Source organism: Alligator mississippiensis, chromosome 2 (assembly GCF_030867095.1).
Source record: "Alligator mississippiensis isolate rAllMis1 chromosome 2, rAllMis1, whole genome shotgun sequence".
Classification (NCBI taxonomy): domain Eukaryota; kingdom Metazoa; phylum Chordata; order Crocodylia; family Alligatoridae; genus Alligator; species Alligator mississippiensis.
In genome coordinates this window covers 32,721,629-32,737,469 of record NC_081825.1, presented here as the reverse complement: position 1 = coordinate 32,737,469, position 15,841 = coordinate 32,721,629, and the positions used below count along the sequence as shown (strand labels likewise).

Sequence of the window (15,841 nt, the reverse complement as noted above, 5' to 3'; positions counted from 1 at the left end):
TGGTGCAGATGCTTGTTTTACAGGATTAGGAAGATATTTAGTAACATATGTGAGTGCAAGTATTTGAGTCACAGGAGAAACAGAGAATCCAAGCAACATACATTTTTCAGAGCTGAGAAAACCACATCCATTTCAGTTAACATTATAAAAACAACTGCAAGACCATAACCACTTAGTTGTATTAGACATGTCCAGTGTTCCTTTACTAAGCAAACAAGATGGTGTGACAAGATGTAGCCAATAAATCACTAGCCAATGTTTCAATGGCAATATAGACCAATATCTCTGCCCCTAAATTCAAAGGTAAATAGTTTCCACAAACATAACAAGGAGGGCTGAGATCTACTTTCTGTCTTTTCATGGTAGTTCTGTCACTTGGATCACCATCAGTGTATCTTTTCCCCTCTAGGTTGCCAACCCAGGAAAAATAAATTATTCATAATCTGCAAACTTTTTACTGGCAACTAAGCTTTTACGCTGATATATGTTTTTACTGATACTGCATATATTTTACATAATGGAAATGTAACCCTACTGCCAGGCCCTGGACAGCAGTAACAAGGGCCAAATTCAAATTCAGGGGCACAACGCCAACCTTTAACGAAGTCTTTCTTGACTGCCGCAATGGTTTTACACCATGATGCCCCCATCCCAGGAGTCTCATATTCACTCCCACACCCTGGCACGCCTCACCCCTGACTGCACTCTGCACTATGCTGCCCCTATTCCAGCGCCCCCCCTGCCCCCGAATTATCACCCCAACTAGCTATAGTCCCTCTGTCCTGACACAAACCCCAACCTGCCTCCTTTTCTCCCTCCCGGTCCTGCAGCACTGTCCCACTCATTGTGCCCACCTCCCTGTCCTCTCAGGTGCCTCAGATTGCTGAGGGCTATGTGGTCTTGCCTACAGTGGCTGATGGGACACAGCAGCAGCAGCACATAACTTTTGTGGGGAGAACGAGGACACTGTGGAGGCTCCTATGGGCCACAAAGTCCTGGTGAAGAAGGTAGGTCCTTCCTCTGTTCTCTAGCCACAAGGTGGCACTGCTCTGTTTATTGCATCCTGCCTCATTCTGACAGGGGATCTTCAATGAAGCTCACTGTGTCTTAGCTTTTATTGAAAGATCCATTTTTTAAGGACTTTATGGATGAGTGCTTCAGCCCTTTTTTACGGACTCTGTAAATTTATGCAGGGTTCAAATCACACTTTGACTCTTGGTGGAGATCTGCAAAAAAAGTTGGGCTCCCCATCACAATGCCCTAATAAAATCAGAGAGCCCCCCAGTTTATGATTTTCAAATCTTACAGGGGGGCTGTTGTCTCTTATGGGGGACTCAGCCCCCTCCAAGTTCCCCCGTAATTTGAACCCTGAATTTATATACAGTTGGCAACTTTGTTTCCCCTCCACAAACAAAACGAAACAGAAAAAAAATCAAACAAAGAAAAAAACTCTAAGATAAGCAATTTTTCAACCTTTAGATAAGGTTGTCGATCTGTTAATGGGTTAAGAGTCTTCTATTATATAGATTTCCATCAATAATCTCAAATTCAAAAAGATTATCAAAAGTTTGGGAAGAATTAAGACCATCCTGGTTAAAAAGATTGTTGATTATTCCTACATGATAGAAATAACAATAGAACACCCAGTAAATCCCATAATTTTTTTCACTCAGTAGTCACAACCAAAATATTTGCTGGACTATGAATGAATTATATTGGAAGGAGAAGAAATTACAGCAGTACTTTGAGGTCTGCACTGATTACTACTGAATAATATCTAAGTGCATAAAGAAGTTGGGTTTGAACAGGCCTTGAATAGTTTAGTAGACATTTGTTGAGGCATCAACTCGGTCTCTTTCCCTCTCTTGCTCTCTCTCTCTCTCTAATCTTCAAGTAACTATCATCTTCTTAAGATCAGGATATTATTTTCTTGATATGAAAAGGAAGGAAGTTGGTGGTAGTTCATTCTTCATGACAGCCACTCAGTTTTGGAAATTTTTCTTTCTCAGTCTGGTTATCGTGTTAACATTAAACAAACTCAGTCAGTTTCTCACAAAATCAATGTATGATTGTTATGTTACATTTTGTATAGAGTCTAGGATTAAAGTAGATGCTCTAAAAATGAAAAAAAACCCCCAGAAATACATTTTGTTCTACCTCCCTGTGGGGACTCCAGAATGTTATATGATTTATCCGGCTACCTTAACCGGCAGGAAGGGCTCACTATATCATTAAGTGGTAGCCTTAGGGAACATATTGAATTATGACCCATGAAAGGAATACCCAGTATACACTAATTTTCTGGGTTAATGTTTTGGAGGGTAGCCAAATTATTTCTGCACAAGATGTCCCTGGAGGAACCTAAGTGATAATTTTACAAAGCCTATGACAGACCCTATACAAAGCCTATAACAGAGGTCATTTGAATCATTAAAACGAGATTTCCCTTTACTTCTCATCAATCCAAATTTTCTTTCTGGTTGTGAGGCATACAAATTGCCATAATAGATCAAGGCAGTAGCCACTTAATGCAGTGTCCTGTCTCTAAGTGTCCAATACCAGATTTTTCAGAGGAAGGAAACCTGGGGGAAGACAGTTGTAAAAGAACCTACCCCTTAAGAAAATGTCCTTCTACCACTCCAATAACTGGAAGATGAAAGGTTTATATCTCTTCCTATGGTCTTCATTTAGATGTTTGCTTTTTGAAGTCTGGATAGTCTTATTACTCATATACATGTCCAGGTTATTTTTTCTAATGCTCTGTGGCCTATTTTCCATGATGAGTCAATATTCCACATATCACCAAGATAAAATTAATACTATTGTAAGAACTTCATTAGAGTAGATAGAACTTTTAATAATACAGGGAAAAGAATTATTATTCCTCTAAAAATCAGAAATACTGTAACTGTACTTGAAAGGGTATATTACTCTAAGATGCATATATCATACTAATGTAAATGCTCCACATGGTGACTTTTAAATAGTTTATACTGAAACAGATAAATTACTTCTTGAAAACATATATTACTCAAAGGGAAAGACATACCTATTAATGAAATAGCACAGATGCAGTTCAGCAGTGATATATCATCATTTGATTCTGATGTATTGTTTTCTCAACCATATTTATCATTTACTAATTCACATATATTACTTACTGAACTAGATCCATCACATACTGAATCACATTTATAAAAGTGAACTGGATGCTTTCACATTAAACTGAAGTTACCACTTATCAATCTAAACAAATTGCATAGTAAAACATCAATATAGTCAAGCTGCATGTAAAATGTAAACCAAGTGATAAATTAAGTGTATCAGAATATGTACTCCAGTAAATGTTATATTAATTAATTGACCCAAGGCATGACCTGTGGAATATAAATATAAATAAAACACTACATAAATAAATGACTACAACAACTATTAACGCAGACCTAATAAAGCACATTAACCATTCATTGTTGTTGGGATTTTACATTATTTACTGTGGAGAGCGTACATGTTCATTAATGTGTCGTAATTACGTGGTAACTAGGACTTAATGAGACATAATTTGTTCTACTGCGCAGTAATGCCAACGCACAATTTTTTGTGATGCTAATGGACAGTAGACTATTTCTACTGCACGATAGTACAGTTTTTGCCTGCCACGCTAATGTGTCGTAGAATTAGTCTACTGTGCCTTCAGCATCTTGTGTAGATGCACCCTGTAAAGCCATAAAAAGCTGCCCATCATAATAGAATATATATGCTTTAATGTATGTGGTTTTAAAGAGTTTGAAGAATTTAACCAGCAGGGGGAACATCTACATGAGATACTTTACTGCACAGTAGCATAATTTACTGCTCAGTAAGCATGTGAATTTACACGTGCACATGCTTACTGCACAGTAAACCACACTAATCGTGAGTAACTTTGCTACCTGCAAATGCAAGTAGCAAATTTATTTTCGATTAGTAACGATGCAGTAGCATTCATGTAGATGCCTGACCAGGAACCAATCTGCCCCTGGTCAGCCAGCCACAAGGGGGCAGGAGATTGCTCCCTGCCCCTGGGAGCTGCCTACTGCCAGGGTGGGCTCTGCCACTAGAGCCCGGTTGGGCCTGGCAGCAGGGAGCTCCAAGCCCCCTGCTTCACCATTGTGATCAGAGAGCGGGGGGCTGGGATACCCTTATATCCCAATGCCAGCTACATGGAGGCAGAGCTCTCATTTGGAGATCTTTATCTCCCAGCCCAAACTCCGCAGTCGTGGGGTTCAGGTTCTGAGACCCTCGTCTCCCAGAGCCAGCTCTGTAGTTGTGGAGGACTTCTTTGAGGTGACTTTGCTGGACTTTTTGAAAAGCTCTTGGTTGGACTTTTTGAAGGGTTCTTGCCTGGAGTCTTTTCAGAAGTCTTGGCTGCAGGTTTTTCTGGAGTCTTGTCTGCTTTCTTAAAGAAAGTGTCCAAGGAAGTTTGGACAGATGTTCTCCAGGGAGATGAGCGATGCAGTGAACTTGTTCGCTGGCATGGCGTCACATCGGATCAAGCGTTGTAAAGTCGAAACTGACATCATAAAGTTGAAACAGGGTGTCAATTTATAAACGTTGTAAATGCAAAATGTTGTAACTCGAAATGTTGTACGTCGAGGACTGCCTGTATATTTATTTCAGTTTGACAGCACTTCACAGAGACTAACAGAACCTACCATGTAGACATTTTTAATATAATTCAAATATAAACAAGAACAGAATCTTTTTATCTTAGTGTAGTTCCAAATCTCCACAGAATCAAATGGAGGTACTCTGAAAATATACTGGTATAAACAGAGATAAGAACTTATCCCAAGATGTGTATACTGTAAAGTAAGCATTAGATAAGACCTTCCAATAAAACAGACTGTATTTCCAAAAGCAGTCTATTTAAAATACAGTAATAACTTTAACAATAATTATCTTAAATACTTAGAGGCTATGAGATCAGGCATACCTAGCTCTTTCTGTACAGATATACATGCACAGTAAGAGGCAGTTCTTGTCAAGACCTGTAAGAAAATTTTTCTTAAATTATTTACTTTCAGAGACTCATGCCAAAAATATTAGACTGCTCAAATAAATGCGTAATCCCAACTGGGAAACTTTAAGGAAGCTGCTGCTACTTTTCCATTACTTTAAAAATCCGTATCTAAGATTATTAAGTTGATTGAAGCAGTAACATTTCTGTTTACTTATTCCCATGATGTAACTTTCATCAGAGGTGTGGTTAAAATATTCATCTGCTCTACACTTCATTTATTTTTACATGGTGAGTACAGAGAAACAGTAGCTCTGCTAACAGTTAGGGTTACAACCAGGGAGTTTTCATTAGAAAGCTGTATTTTATTCTGACTATAATTTTAGCTTGGGAAATAGGTTTGCCTGATTGCTAAATTTAAAAAATGCGAGATTTGCTCTGATGGGAACGTATTTGCAGAGTTTGAAGAAAAATAGTCATGCTTTTTATTACTAATTATTACAAATTTCCCCAACTTAAAGTTTTTACATTTACCTATCTTTCCCCACAGTTACAAATTTGCTGTTATTAGTCCTCCCACTAGTCATACAGTTAGAGTTCCTTGCAGAATCATGCCATATGTGGGAAAAAATAATTGTAATTAAGCAAAGTTATTAAGAAGTGTTGGTGCATAGTGTATTGCTGAATCTTGCTCATTGAATTATGCTCCTCAGGTTTTCTCAATTTTATTATGAGTTGTGCCATTCATGTCAGTGAAATAGCACTGAACCCCCTAACCCTTCTTCCTACTTTGCATTTTGTGTAGTTATTTATATTTGTACAAAGTTGAATAAAGTGTTGTAATTGCTATTTGCATTTTACTCCCATTATATACCATATTTACTTACATACTACATGTACCCTCTCCCCAAAAATAAGGTCTCCCAAATTGAGGTCTGTGTCTTAAGTGGGGAAGCTGATCTTCTGCACTGGAATGGAGGAATGGAAGTATGGATAACAACTGTAATGGGTGCCTTCCTTCTCTCCCCTGACAGCTCCAGGGAGGGAGGGGAACAATTCAGGGTCAGAACTACAGTGTCAGCCCTTTCAGAGCCACTGGTGAATTGGAAGTAGCTTTTGGCTAATAAGTCAAAAGCTGCTGCTAATTCAACAGAGTCTGTGAGAGGGTTAAAACTCTAGCTTTTGCTGATGCAGCAGAACAGTCAAAACTCAGCCATGACTGGAAAAAATCTGTTTTTCTTCATTTTGCCCTCACAAAGCAGGGTGCGTGTCTCATGATATGTGAGAAAATATGGTACTTAATTTGCAGACTATGCAAAACCAAGCTAAAGCAAAAGAGTAATTTCTTTAGGATTTCCAAGAAGGCCACACTTCATGTATTCCATATGGTGAGTACCCTTAGCTTATAAAAAAGTATATTAGTCGGCACATTGAGGATGAACAGGCATATATAAGATCCCTTCCCCTTTCATTACATTTCTTCTAATTTCTAGAGTAAATAAGGCAATGGATCCATAGCCATTACAGTCATTTTCCAAAACCTCATCCATCCTATGTACCAAGGCCATTTAATAAATGCATATAATATGTTATAGATTCATAGATCCTGTGGCCGGAAGGGACCTCAATAGATCATCGAGTCCGACCCCCTGCTCATGGCAGAAAATAGTGCTGGGGTCATGTGACCCCAGCCAGGTGCTTATCCAGTCTCTCCTTGAAGACCCCCAAGGGAGGGGAGAGTACCACCTCCCTTGGAAGCCTGTTCCAGATTCTGGCAGCCCTAACCGTGAAGAAGTTCTTTCTGATGTCCAACCTAAATCTGTTCTCTATCAGCTTGTGGCCATTGCTCCTGGTTATTCCAAGGGGTGCCCTGGTAAACAGAGCATCTCCTATTCCATGCTGCGCCCACCTGGTGAGTTTGTATACTGCCATAAGATCCCCCCTGAGCCTTCTCTTGCAAAGGCTGAAAAGGTCTAGGTCCCTCAGTCTTTCCTCGTAAGGCTTTCCCTGCAGGCCTCTAACCATATGAGTGGCCCTCCTCTGGACCATCTCAAGGTTGTCCACGTCCCTCTTGAATTGCGGTGCCCAGAATTGGATACAGTACTCCAGCTGCGGCCTAACCAGTTATCATGCACTTATAAGTTGTTTCATAACACATATTCACAGGGGCCTAAATTAAAGTTTTTCTCCCATTTCTTAACTTTGTTTGTCTTGAGTACTTTATAAGCTTAACATTCTTTTAAAGTAATGTTTTGGATGATCAGAAACATGGCAAACATGGCCTAACATGCTTAATGAGGATATCAAAATGCACACAGGCATAATTCAATGCCCCTACTCTTCCAGACCAGAGAAGGATTGGTCAACTTGGATGTATAATTCACCTTCAAGGGATAGTTGGTAGGACAGAAGACATCTTTCCTGCCCCCCTTTCCTCTCATCCCCATCCCACTCATCCAAAATAGTTGAATCATTTGGGATGAAACTTTCCCAAACAAAAATCATTTGGGATGAAACTTTCCCAAACAAAAATCAGCAAGAGGCAGGCACCCAGTATAGGAAAAGGCATCCCAGATTGCTTTTCCCATTTTATTAAATTTTGGAGGTTACAAACAACTGAAAACAGGATCTTATAATAAGAAGTGTCAGCTACACTAATAGAGTGGTGGCATTTCCATCTCTCTATGATAACTTCTACTTCAAGAGGCCTGGATATGTCAGAAATGGGTTTCTGTGCCTTTTTCTCTAGGTTACCAGTTTGAAAGGTTTTTTCTGTTTCATTTATTATGTAGTTGATAGCTTGTTTGTAAGATGCAACGCTCCTGATAGAATACATGCACTGCCACCAACTCTGCACTAATTGGCAGACTCAGCCAAAAGCCAAGATTGCATAGACCATGGAGGCAGATGTACCCCTGTCGATCCTTGAATATCGGTGCACTAGAGAGACAATGGGAGTGGGTAGTTTATCGTACCTTTACCCTGTAGAACAGACTTAATTTCATAGCAGTGTTAATTTCACAGCACTCATTAAAACTGGATCGGAGGCCATTTTAAAGGAAGTTTGAAGGACTGTACATGTAACTTACAAACCATTCATGGTGCTGCACAAAAACTGGCAAATATAAACTTAAGGGAGGGGGGAAGCTAGAGTTGGGGCACTCATGGTGATAATGGCCCCACGTTTCCTGAGGAAGTCATAGCGCCAAGAAGGAGATAGGCAGCAACGCCAGACCTTCCTACTCATTCTCTGAACTCCACCTGGTTGGATTCAACAGCTGTGCCCATGCCTTGCATGTGTTACCAATTAATGACTTAGTTGGGCACTTGGCCCCAGTCTGATACCACGCCACCTCAGGCTTTTACACGCTTGTTAGGGCATATACCTACCCATCCTCTGTCCTTTTCTCTCACTGGTTTCCTTAGCCTAGGCCCACTATGCCAGGCCTGACTTCTGGATCCCAGCCCAACTCTCGCTCTCTCAGGTTGTGCCCTTGGGCTTTGAGCCACTGGCTATCTCTGCCCTGCCTTGGGCAATGAGCCTACTCTGGCTCCATCTGGGACCCTGGCCCCACTGTCCTTCACCCTGTCTCTGCCCTCCCTGGGCACTGGGCCTCCTGATCCTTGTCCAGCTCATGTTCAAGTGAGGCTTCAGCCTTTTTCTTCTCTCTCTCTCTAGGCTTGAACCCCTCCCTCAGGTCTAAACCCTGAGTCAAGACCCCTAGCAGGGCTCTAAACACTGGCATTCCTCTGGCATACCACTGTGGGTAAAATCCCCAGATGCCCCTCGGGCCATGGCCTCCACTCACTCTCCTTTTAGCCATGCCCAAACCACTGGTTGAAACTAACCAAGAAGTAAGCCTTCTGGCAAACACAAACTAAACCCTCTCGGGGTTCAAACATAAACAATGGCTATCCAACCAGAATAACAAGGCCTTTCCCTAGGTGACATTGCCCTATAAAGCAGCTGCACTCTGTTTGCTTTCCTCAGGATAGCCCCAGTGCCAGCTAGGAGCTGCTTTCCCCCTGCTCTGGGGCTCTTGCCTCTGCAGCCTCCAGGACCAGCCCGACCCCCCGGGCCTGTGTTTCTACACTTCCCTGGCCCAGCCCCTGTTTGTCATCTGCCTCCCTGAGCTTCCACAGTGCAGCTAGTTCTGCAGGTAAATCCCCCAGTACCTGTTCCCTGGCATCTCATGAGGAGCAGCTTTTCCTGCCCGAGCGTCTCTCTGCTGCTCATTCACCCTTAAAAGAACAGGAGCCTTTGGCTCGCTGTTACAATGAGGTATTAGACTAAAGCACTTTCTGTTAAAGCGCTTTATTGAATGTCTGTGCCAGATCCCATCAAGGGTTAAGCTAGAGTGCTATTGCCACCATCCCAGGGGGCGTTGCACAGGGCTGTACTCTAGCCTTGAGTAGAGCTGTTTTGCTGTGTCTGAGCATTGGGTCAGCCCTGCCCCCTCGGCTCTCACTAACCTGAACCTCACCTCCTCCCTACAGCCAGCTGTGAGCTGCAGCCAGCTGGAGGAGTGGGGGACAAGGGGAGATCTTTCTCCCTGCAGCTACCCCGGCCCTATGGCATGCCACTGCCTGGCCAGGGGAGGTGTGGGGGAAGGGGCCAGGGGCTCCCATGGTGTCTGACTGGGGGATGCATGGATCCCTTTCCTCTGCAGCTCCCATGGGCTGGCTGGGAGGCCTGCCCAGCTGGGGCAGGCACATCAAAAGGTGTCCAGGCTCTCCCTCCCCACAGCAGCCCCAGCTTCGCAACCACTGTCTGGCCAGGATGACCTCAGGGGAAAAGGTCTAGGGTCCCAACCCAGCCACTGCTGACAGTCTCCAGCTGGCAGGGGGTGGGCTGGGGAGATGAGCCATTCCAGCAGCCTCCTGAAAGGCATGTGGGAGTGCCCCCAGTGGCTGGTGTGAGCAAGCTCTGAGCCCCCACCTGTCCCCAACCAAACACTGAACATCTGCTCAATTCGCTTCCATTCTACCTTATAGCCCTTTAAGTAATGTGCAATAGTTGGAGCGCTTCTGCCAGGGGCTTTTTGAACATCTATACTTAGCCTTAGATAATATCAGGTAGACTCAGAACAAGGAAGTAAATCTTTTTCAAATATACTGAAATGGGTTCTCCATTTACAACTTATTGTGACTACATAATTTACTATTATTTATCTCAAGATCCTTTAGAACTCAGATCAAAGTTGTGTCAGATACAAAATGATTTTTAACATGTCACATGGCATTGTGCTTGTGGCAAGATGTAAAGTGGAGGACGTTACTGTTGAAGAAAAAAGGATGCTGCAGGAAGGTCACCCTGGAAAAGTAGTCTGAACTCCAACAACATTATAAGTTTACTGTGTGATATCTCCAAAGGTTTCAAAATCTTTATATAGTGATATAGAATTGCCTGAAGGTAAGAGAATTATTAACCAGAAAAAAAAGATCTAGGACTGCTCAGGACCATGGTTCTCAACCAAGGTGTTGCAAGAACCTGCCAGAGGCGCTGCGATACTCGTGCTGCTGCTGTGGAAAGAAACTGCCCTCCGCGCACCTTGGTTTTCAGGAGGCATGTCAGACCTGAACTGCGAAGAGCTGCAGCAGAAAAATGTGCTTGCCAGCTTTACATTTACTAACATATTAATTAATAATAAAATTATTTTTATATTACAGTATTCATAATATATCTCTATTTTTTAAATGGGGTACAAACTAAATTTGGAAATGTTTTGGAGGAGTGCTTGGAATCTAAAAAGGTTGAGAACTACCTGCTTAGAGCATCACCAGAAGGTTATTTGCCCTAGTAAATAATTAAGTCAGGAAAAGAAGTTACATTCAGATGCAAATTTTATCAAAGAAAAGCCTGTATTAATGACCTAAAATAAAGCTATTCGGAGAAATCCAGTTTTAAAAGTGCAACTGATTTTTTTAAAAGATTCAAGCCTCATTTTTGTACACTTTCAGATGTCTCACTAACAATCAATTGAATTTTCTTCACATTATCCCTATTTAAAAAAAAAAAATCATCTGCTGGGCTGAGAAGAATGAGTAGTTTCAGCCCCAAATTCAATTTTAAGGAAGCTAGATGCAGCTGAATATAGGTATTTAAAATAAAAATCCATCACTTAAACTTAACTTTAGAGATTTTACCATAATATTATAAATAACTCCTTAACCGATCATTTATTTATAATAATCTATTTAAATATTGGTTCCTAAAAGCATAGGTAGAACTGGGCATAATATTGATATCTTATTTTCTTGCATATATCACACCCCCAAACAAGACATGCACCCTGTTTTGGAAAGGCATAATGAAGAAAAAAGGTTTTTTTTCCAGAACTATGTTTGCATAATGTTTGCTAAGGACAGAGCCTAATCTTTAGCTGACTCACGCACCCTTTACTGCCTGGGAATCTTCAAGAGGAGGTTAGATAGGCATCTGGCTGGGGTCATCTGAACCCAGAACTCTTTCCTGCCTATGCAGGGGATCGGACTTGATGATCTATTCAGGTCCCTTCCGACCCTAACTTCTATGAATTTATGCTTCACTAAATCTATAACCCTAAGTATTGCTGAACTCCATGGGTGGATCTACGATTTTGAAAAGAGCTCAAGAGTCTCCAGGATTGCAAAATAGGAGGAAGACCACCAGCAGCTGGGCAGATAGTAAAATTGCCATGAGAAAGGTTAGCTTTATTAGTGGAACATAAAGACCATTAAAAAGAAGAGATGAACATTAACACTTGTGGAGTAAAGAACAATGAGCCATTAAGTCAACTGATTCCTTCAGCTTCCTGAATACGGAAAGGTGAGTAAATATATGGTATGTGAGTAAATATGGTATTTTCCTGGGGAGGAAAATGAACATAAAAGTTCATTTTCACTGTTTTTTTTAGTGAAAAAAATTTATTTCTCATTTATAATAATTGCAGAAAAATAAATATTTTCCCCCAAAATATACCAAGCATTTTTAGGAGAGATTTTCCAACCAAAAGAATTGAAAAATAGAATAGAAAGGTTTGACTTCCCTACACATAAAAGTGTATTTCTGTTTGAATATAAACACACTATTGTAGTTGATTACTGCATCTGCTCCCTTATTTGCTATAATAAAGATTTTGGTTGCATAAGTAAGATTCTTATATTAATCATAAAGTCAGGTCATGGTCCTAATGAGTTTAATGGGAGGCTTGCCATTGCCTTCCAGGGCAGCTATAGATTTCATGGTTATAAGAGATAATTTCAATCATCTTAGCTTAATTTAGGCAAGAAAGTTTCACTTAACTCCTGCACCCAGTCTATAACTTCTGCTTGAGATACAGCATTACTAGATACCCATTCAAAGACATCCAATTTAAAGACATCTATTGATGGAGATGCCCTTCAATGGGACATGTCAGGTAAGTTGTCTCAATGATTAATTACCCTTACTGTTACTTGTTAAAAACTGCTGTTAAAAACTTATGCCTGCCTTCCTGTCTGAATTTATTTGGCCTCCATTTCCAGCTGCTGGATCTTGTTATGCCCATTTGCTAGAATAAATTTCCATCTACTCCCAGAATTTTTTCCATTGTAGGTTATTGGAGAGTATAATCAATTCACCTTTTAAGCATTTCTTTGACAAGCTGCATAGTTCTACAACTGTACGTCTCTTACTATAATACAGGATTTCCAGACTTAATATTAACATTTTTTTAAAGGTTTTCTAATTTTTCAGAATTGTTTTCAGTGCTGATACCAAAACTAGACAGTGTCCCAGTCATGAGTTTATCAGCATACAGAGGTAATGCAACCTACTTCTACTTGTAATTCTACTGCTTACACATCCAGTACGTCCATATTCTTCATAGATAGAGAGCACAGTGACAGCTCATGATCAGCTGATTACCCACCATGACCATAGGTCTTTTTCAAGGTTACTTGTTTACAGAATACTGTTCCTCAGTATAAGTGTGACCTAAATTAATTTTATTTATGGATGGCTGTATTAAAATGCCTGCTTTTCAAGTTTACAGTAGGATTCTGTCTAATGGACCTATCCTCCTCACTTTATATTTTGACCAATTCTTGTCATCTGCAAACAATTACAATACAATAAATTACAATTACAATAAATGTTCTGCCACATAACTGATAAAAATATTGAATAATATTACAGAAACAACAAACCTTACTAGGACTACACCAAAAAGTCCTTACAGGAGGATGATTCCCTACTTAAAACTACTTTTGAGTTCTTTCAGCCAGTTTTTAAACCACTGAAGATGTGCAGAGCTGTGGTTCTGGTCCCTGTTTAACTCATGTCATTGAGCCAGATCCTCAGCTGGTTTAAACCTTCATGGTATTACAAATGCGTCATCAGCATCCAAGTATATATCTTTAGCACCAGACTCTGATTGAAATACAGTAATAGCCGTTCTACAGTCCATATTGCCCAGAAACAACCTTTACAATTTATTCTATTCCATGGGGTCAGCAATGTTTTTGGGCAGTATAAGAAAGGGCCTGATCCTTGTTGTGGCAGTGCAGTCCCAGCCCCTTCCCCACCATCCACCCCAAGGTGCATGTGCTCACCACAGAGTTTGGGATGCTTGCAGCAGGCAGCAGAAAGGCTGCAAGCAGCTAACCTGGGGTCTGCGGAGCCCTGGCCTGGCTCATTGCTGGCAGCAGGTGCACACGCACCTCAAGGCAGAGCGTGGGGAAGGAGCCAGGGCTGCACTGCCACAACAAGGATTGGCCCTCTTGTGGACCCCCTTGCCATCCATCCCAAGGCACACGTGCCAAGCAAAATACCTTTGCGTGCCACACTCTGGCATACAACACCTGTTGTAGTCCATTCTCTAAATCTCTTATCACCTGTATCTTTTACATGTTTATCTCCTTGGAATGAGCAAAGACATGATGTCAGACATATAATTTTACTTTAATAACAAATACAAAAATCTAGATGTTTAATAAGTCAATTTCACTGTACCAGTTACTTTATAATTCAATATATTTTTTATAAAATCCAATGTACATTATTTTAACTCTGTTTAAATATTAATATAAACATAACTTTCAATAGGATTCAGGTCTGGAGTGACATAGTCATTGGTTAGTATATAATTCATTTTGTTATCCCTGCTATTTGGTAATGTGTCTTGCTTAGATCTGGAAACATTCTTCAATATACAACTTGTTATCCCATCAAAGCAAAAATAAAACACAATATCATTACAATTTTATCTCCTATACAGATCAAATCCTTTGCTAGACTGTCCAGTTTGGCCATGATGGATCATCTCCTATATCACAGTTCATCATCATCAGATAAGGCATCAAGATAATCTGTATCAACATATAACAGAAATCCAGAAAACAGACTGTCTGCCCAAGTGGGATCTGCAAAGAGACCATTTTGGTCAGTGTAGAAGATTTCAAGCCATACTTCATCTTCTGGCTGAAGATATATCACCGTGGATCCAGAAGCTACATCATGGTTTCCTGTGTTAGCATCAAACGTCTTTATCCGGTACTTCCCATTATGAACCAACCCAATTGCAAGATGCTTATTTGCTAAGGTAATATCATAAGAGAAATAATAGATACCAGGGATGGCACATACAAACTTCCCTGTGGAAGGACTGTAATGCTCACCCTCATTGAAAAGCACTTTATTGAATACAATTGGTAATCTTTCCTGTGGATAGCTTGTGGTGATGCCAACAGAAAAGGCTGATTTCAGCACTATCCTTCCACACTTACAGACCCCTGGTGCACCTGGTTCTCCTCGGTCTCCTTTATTTCCCTTAGGTCCAGCTGGTCCAACTGGACCTACACCGCCTTTGGCACCAACCAATCCTGTAGGTCCTTTTTTACCAATCTCTCCATGATCTCCTTTCTCTCCAGTTGCTCCTAGAGGCCCAGTCTTGCCTCTAAAACCTTCAAAAACATTTTAAGGTAGTTAATGATCACATAGACAATTTCTTTGTTGGTTGGTAAAACAAATGATTGTGTGGGCTAAACACCAAATATACAATGTGAAATTTCAGGAGGTCTTAAAACACCATATATTTAGAGTGGAATTCAATATTATATCATGGCCACAGATTTAAAGATGCATAAAATTAATCACATATCAAATAGGGTGAAATGCATTCTTTATACTAAAGAGTACATCCTGCTATTTTTTTAAATGCAAATCTTCCATTGATGCAAATGGAAGATCTGTGTGTAGAACAATGACTGCAAATAGCTAGAACAACTTCAAAATTCCATTAGCAAATGTTTTGGTAGTATTGAAGTGATGTTGTAGCTGTGACGGTCCAGGAAATATGCAAGAGGCAAGGATTTTTGTGGGTGATATCTTTAATTGGACCAACTGACTTCTTGAGATAGACTAAGATAAGCTTTCAGATACCACAGTACCTTTCTTTGAGTACTCTCTCGAGATTTGAGTAAAGGTACTGCCATGCTGAAAAGCTTGTATAAGTCTATCTCAACCATGCAAGCAGCGCAATAAAAGATACCATCCACATTCTTGCCATTAGTAAATGTTGTGACTTCTGGTGGAAAAGACACTTTTTACTGGTAATTCTTTAAATCTGCCAGATACAAAACAGCATAAGCATTTGAAACTAAGTATTAAAAATAAATAAAATCTCTGTTAAATCTGATCTGTTAAAGTATGCTTTTCTTATATCTCTGTGACATATTACTGTAATTGCTGCATATGTTGGATATCCCTAAAGCAAATGGTAATTTTAAGTAAAACACTAGTGGCAACATTCAGGTGAGATTTTTTTAAACCAAAGAAACTGTAGTGCTAGAAGTGGGCAGAAGTAGAGCATAAGTGCAATA

At 40.4% G+C, this 15,841-nt stretch overlaps 1 protein-coding gene across 7 annotated transcripts in view; it reads right to left on the bottom strand.

Moving 5' to 3' along the window:
• Positions 1 to 4,688: 4,688 nt before the first annotated feature.
• Positions 4,689 to 15,841, bottom strand: part of C1QTNF7 (C1q and TNF related 7) — a 107,291-nt gene continuing 96,138 nt past the window's right edge. For all 7 annotated transcript variants that reach the window (XM_019479820.2, XM_019479799.2, XM_019479806.2 and 4 more), the window contains one exon: positions 4,689 to 14,923. In XM_019479820.2, the coding sequence (XP_019335365.1) occupies positions 14,292 to 14,923 (632 nt within the window). In that variant the 3' untranslated portion in view covers positions 4,689 to 14,291. The remainder of the gene's footprint in view (positions 14,924 to 15,841) is intronic.